This window comes from Scardinius erythrophthalmus (genome assembly GCF_964197995.2).
Source record: "Scardinius erythrophthalmus genome assembly, chromosome: 3".
Taxonomy (NCBI): domain Eukaryota; kingdom Metazoa; phylum Chordata; class Actinopteri; order Cypriniformes; family Leuciscidae; genus Scardinius; species Scardinius erythrophthalmus.
In genome coordinates this window covers 11056487-11061565 of record NC_138223.1, presented here as the reverse complement: position 1 = coordinate 11061565, position 5079 = coordinate 11056487, and the positions used below count along the sequence as shown (strand labels likewise).

General features: G+C 46.2%; 1 protein-coding gene across 1 annotated transcript; it reads right to left on the bottom strand.

Annotated features, from left to right (window-relative positions):
* Positions 1-1141: 1141 nt before the first annotated feature.
* On the bottom strand, positions 1142-2889 carry LOC308688039 (uncharacterized protein). The gene is made up of 2 exons (XM_081360873.1): positions 2708-2889; positions 1142-2590 (listed from the first exon to the last, which is right to left on the bottom strand). The coding sequence occupies exons 1-2, from the start codon at positions 2716-2718 to the stop codon at positions 2119-2121; spliced, it is 483 nt and encodes a 160-aa protein (XP_081216999.1). The 5' UTR covers positions 2719-2889; the 3' UTR covers positions 1142-2118.
* Positions 2890-5079: the final 2190 nt, after the last annotated feature.

Here is a 5079-nt window from a genome sequence, read left to right as displayed (position 1 = left end):
AAATGTTAGAAATGTATTGCTGAATCATATTACAAAGACTGTGAACTGTGAAGTACTGAATTGTGGAGTTAGACCGTTAAACAGTTTTTCACCATTGCTGTGTTCCGGATTTTTTGGGCGGGGCTAAAACGGGGGCTCGATGACGCACTGGAGCCCCTGAGCTCCTGGACACGCCCCTACTTGATGACGCACTGGAGCCCATTCACATCAGTTTGCAACTCAATCGCGAGTTACTGTCAGTACTATTAGTTACTACATCCTACAGTTTGCTAGCTAGCTATGCCTTCGTCACGGAAATGCGTATTACCTGGATGCGATCACGTACAAAACAGATCGGTGTCCTTATTTTAATCATATCAACAAGAGGTGGATTAATTTTGTGAAGAGCCACCTTGACGGAGAGCTGAGGATCACCGCCAAAACCCGCCTCTGTAGTGATCATTTTACACGGGATAGTTTTATAAACTTTCGTCGGAGACAACTGGGATTCATTCACTGATAATCCGCTGTTACTGGTGAATGTGGCTGAACCGACTATCTCCCGCCTCGGCCTTCATCCTCCCGTTGCGCCGACAACTGGTGCCATCATCGGCAGTGCATGCCCACCAATGAGTGTAAGTTGCCTTGTGTGCTTATGTTATAATTATAGTAGGTAGTCCAGGCTCGAACATGTATGGCTTTGTAAAACAAATCAGCTAAAAAAAGCAGCTAGGAGCATCCTTTCCGGCTGTAGCGGTGACAGTTGAGTGTGGCGAGTCGACGACAGCGAGCTTTCCCGCGAGTGGGCGTGGTTTCAGCGCAGCCAGCGGACACGCCCCCAGGGTTTGAGAGCAGAGACTACTGCTCATTTTTTCAAGATTTTGATCACTTATTTTATGTACTTGCCGGCTTTTTTTATCATTCAAATTTGGCTGGGTGGCTAATAACACATTTTTCTGTGGTGTGACAAACTCAGAACACATACTTAATTTTGACTTTACAGGGACTTTAAAGATTTAGTACATCTCAAATCACAGTATTTGGTCCATCCATACATGCATTTTGTTAAATATTGCCCTTAACCCCTTTTTGGTGAGAGCAGTACTTCTTAGACTTGTCAACGTCGGTTGCAGGTAATGATGGAATCAAAAAGTCTGGATCTAGGCACAGCAATTCTTTTAATAAAACAAAAACTCAATAACAAGATACTCAGGAAACTAGAACTGGCAAAACATGAACAGAACAACCCAATTATATCTAACAAAGACAGGGGGAACAGAAAGCGGTTGTAACCAGGGCAGAGCAGACTGTGGGAGGAACCAGGGCGGAACCCCTAGCAGGAGGGCTGGGACGCAGGCCCATGGCAGAGTCGAGGGAGGAGCCATGGTGGAGGCTTGGTAGCTGGAACCAGGGAGACAACTGACGAAGATGGGGCTGCCCAGGCAGAGACAACAAACAGAAGGGACTGAGCGGACAGGGTAGAGCCACATCGACGAGCAACCGAGGTGGAGCCAGGGTGCCGGAGGACTGAGGCAAAGACAGAGCGACCAAGGAGGAAGGAGGGAAGGAGGTGCCTGCCGGAGCTGAAGGGGTGGAGGGATGAAGCGCAGCTGAAGGCCCAGAAGTCCATGGCGCAGACAGAGTGACGACTGACCAAGGAGAAGATGGAGGGATGAGGAAACCCTGTGGAACCGTAGGAACGATGGTTTCAGGTTGAGCTGAGGGGGTGAGGAGCCACGGTAGAGCCGACTGGTCGACAGGCAGAAGTGGAGTGATGGCCACTGATGTTATAGATGGAGATAGTGGGTAGATACACCAGGGCTGGACTTGTGAACACTCAGCCTGAGGCAAATTATCGTGTATCGAGCAGGAGACAAAGGGCTGAAGGGAGACAGTGCAGACAGGGCTAAAGGACTGGGCAGTGCAGGCGGGGGTTCATAGGAAGGCTTTTCTAGCAGATACTGAACAGAAAAACAGTCTAAAAACAGTTTCTTAGTCCGATATGGGACAGGCAAAAAGTTCTTATATGGCCGGTACAGGACAGGCATAGAACTGAATCCTTGGCCAACGCAGAACAGACAGGAAACTCAGGACAGCCCTCTTGGCCGACTCGGAACAGGCAGGCATTTTTCACTTGGTTTATTCAGAGCAGGCAGAGGAGGTTGGAGTTGGAGGCAGGGCGGGAACACAGACTTTATTAAGCCGGGTGACGAAACAGGCTGAGTGCATGGTGAAATCAGCTCTTCTGAGGTCAGCCGCTGTTGTGGGGGTAGGGCTCCACATCATCCCTTCATACTCCACCAGTAAATCCACAGGAACACGTGACGTTGCCGGCTCACGCACCTGGTCAGACGCGGTTGGCTCAAGCTCTGGGACAATTTGTGTCTCTGGCTTCGGCTCATGCTCTTCTACCGTGGCAGGCTCAGGCTCATGGTCTGCTTTGGGCTCAGGCATCGCTGGTGGCAGTGGCTGGCATGGTGATTTCTTCATCACTCTTGCAGATGATGAAGGGGAACCGTTGTTGAGGAGTACTCTCCTCACGTACTCCTGGAAAGTCCCTTGAGGTCCGTCTCTGGGCAGGCATGCTCTGGTCTTTACGTTAAGGCCTGCCCTGAAAAATACAAACAGGCTGGCGTCATCATAATGGACGAGGTGTTGTAACTCCTAAAAATGCGCGTGTGTGTCTCTCAAGGGACAGGTTCCCCTCAGAGAGGAGACGAATACGAACCGCTGCTCCATATTTAGTCTGTCTTTTTGTCAGCGTCTCTTGCAGGTAATGATGAGAAAAGTCTGGATCTAGGTGGAGCAATTCTATTAATAAAACAAAAACTCACAACAAGATACTCAGGAGACTTGAACTGGCAAAACACGAACAGAACAACCCAATGATATCTAACGAAGTCAGACCATGAACTGAGGAAAACACATAACTTTAAATACACAGACCAAACCAATCAATTAAATTAATCACAGGTGCAAATGAAACAATGAAACAGATGTAAACCAAGGAAACTAAGCTAAAACATGAACAAATCCAACACCAAAACACAGCAAACATAGATAAACCCTGACAAGACTACTCCTAAGTCTCCTCTCACCAAAGCTGCATTTACTTGAACAAAAATTCAGTAATACAATTTGAAATCATTTTTACAATTTAAAATAACTGTTTTCCATTTTAGAGTATTTTAAAATGTATTTTTGTCCTCTGATGGCAATGCAGAATTTTCAGCAGCCATTACTCATTATTTTTTAAGTGTCACACTATCCTTCAGAAATCATTCTAATATGCTAATTTGCTGCGTAAGAAAAAAATCTTATTATCAATGTTGAAAACAATTGTGCTGCTTAATATTTTTGTGGAAACAGAGGAACATTATTTTGATGAATAGAAAGTTCAGGAGAGCAGCATTTATTTGACCTAGAAATCTTTTGTAAATGTCTTTACTGTCACTTTTGCTGAATTTAATGCATCTTTGCTGAATAAAAGTATTAATATATTTCAAAAAAATATATATATATATTACTGACCCCAAACTTTTGACTGGTAATATACAGTGGGGAGAACAAGTATTTGATACACTGCCGATTTTGCAGGTTTTCCCACTTACAAAGTATGTAGAAGTCTGGAATTTTGATCATAGGTACTCTTCAACTGTGAGGGATGGAATCTAAAACAAAAATCCAGAAAATCACATTGTATGATTTTTAAGTAATATATTTGCATTTTATTGCATGACATAAGTATTTGATAAGTATCAGAAAAGCAGAACTTAATATTTGGTAAACCTTTGTTTGCAATTAGAGATCATACGTTTCCTGTAGTTCTTGACCAGGTTTGCACACACTGCAGCAGGGATTTTGGCCCACTCCTCCATACAGACCTTCTCCAGATCCTTCAGGTTTCGGGGCTGTCGCGGGGCAATACGGACTTTCAGCTCCCTCCAAAGATTTTCTATTGGGATCAGGTCTGGAGACTGGCTAGGCCACTCCAGGATCTTGAGATGCTTCTTACGGAGCCACTCCTTAGTTGCCCTGGCTGTGTGTTTCAGGTCGTTGTCATGCTGGAAGACCCAGCCACGACCCATCTTCAATGCTCTTACTGAGGGAAGGAGGTTGTTGGCCAAGATCTCGCAATACTGGGCCCCATCCATCCTCCCCTCAATACGGTGCAGTCGTCCTGTCCCCTTTGCAGAAAAGCATCCCCAGAGAATGATGTTTCCACCTCCATGCTTCACAGTTGGGATGGTGTTCTTGGGGTTGTACTCATCCTTCTTCTTCCTCCAAACACGGCGAGTGGAGTTTAGACCAAAAAGCTCTATTTTTGTCTCATCAGACCACATGAGCTTCTCCCATTCCTCCTCTGGATCATCTAGATGGTATTTGGTAAACTTCAGACGGGCCTGGGCATGCGCTGGCTTGAGCAGGGGGACCTTGCGTGCACTGCAGGATTTTAATTCATGACAGCGTAGTTTGTTACTAATGGCGCTTTTCCATTACCAGTAACAGCTCGACTCGACTCGCCTCGTCCCGTCTCGGCTCGCTTTTTCGCTCCGTTTTCCATTGCAGATAGTACCTCCACAATAATACCTGGTCGTCATAGCGACGCCGCAGGAAACTGCCATTAAAAGCCTAACTCGTTCATCGTAGCGGCCAAAGCTTAATCTTCTACCAGACACACACCCGCTACCCCCACACACAGGACAATGGAGGAAATCGAGTGTATGCTGTTTTTGGATGTTTTTGTTTTTGCTGTTTTTTATTCAGGATACTCCGTCTGGCGCGTGCAATGATGACGCAGTGAATAGTGACGATTATCTCTGACCAATCAGCAGTCTGCCGTGTTTTCACGTCACATTTTAGTATCACCTCAGCTCTCTCAGAACCTCGCCGGAGGTGATACGAAAAATAGTACCTGGAAGCAGGTACAGGTACAACTTTTACACAGTGGAAAACCAAACAAAGGCGAGTCGAGGCGAGGCGAGGCAAGCCGAGGCGAGCTGGTACTGTGTAGTGGAAAAGCGCCATAATGGTTTTCTTCGAGACTGTGGTCTCAGCTCTCTTCAGGTCATTGACCAGGTCCTGCCGTGTAGTTCTGGG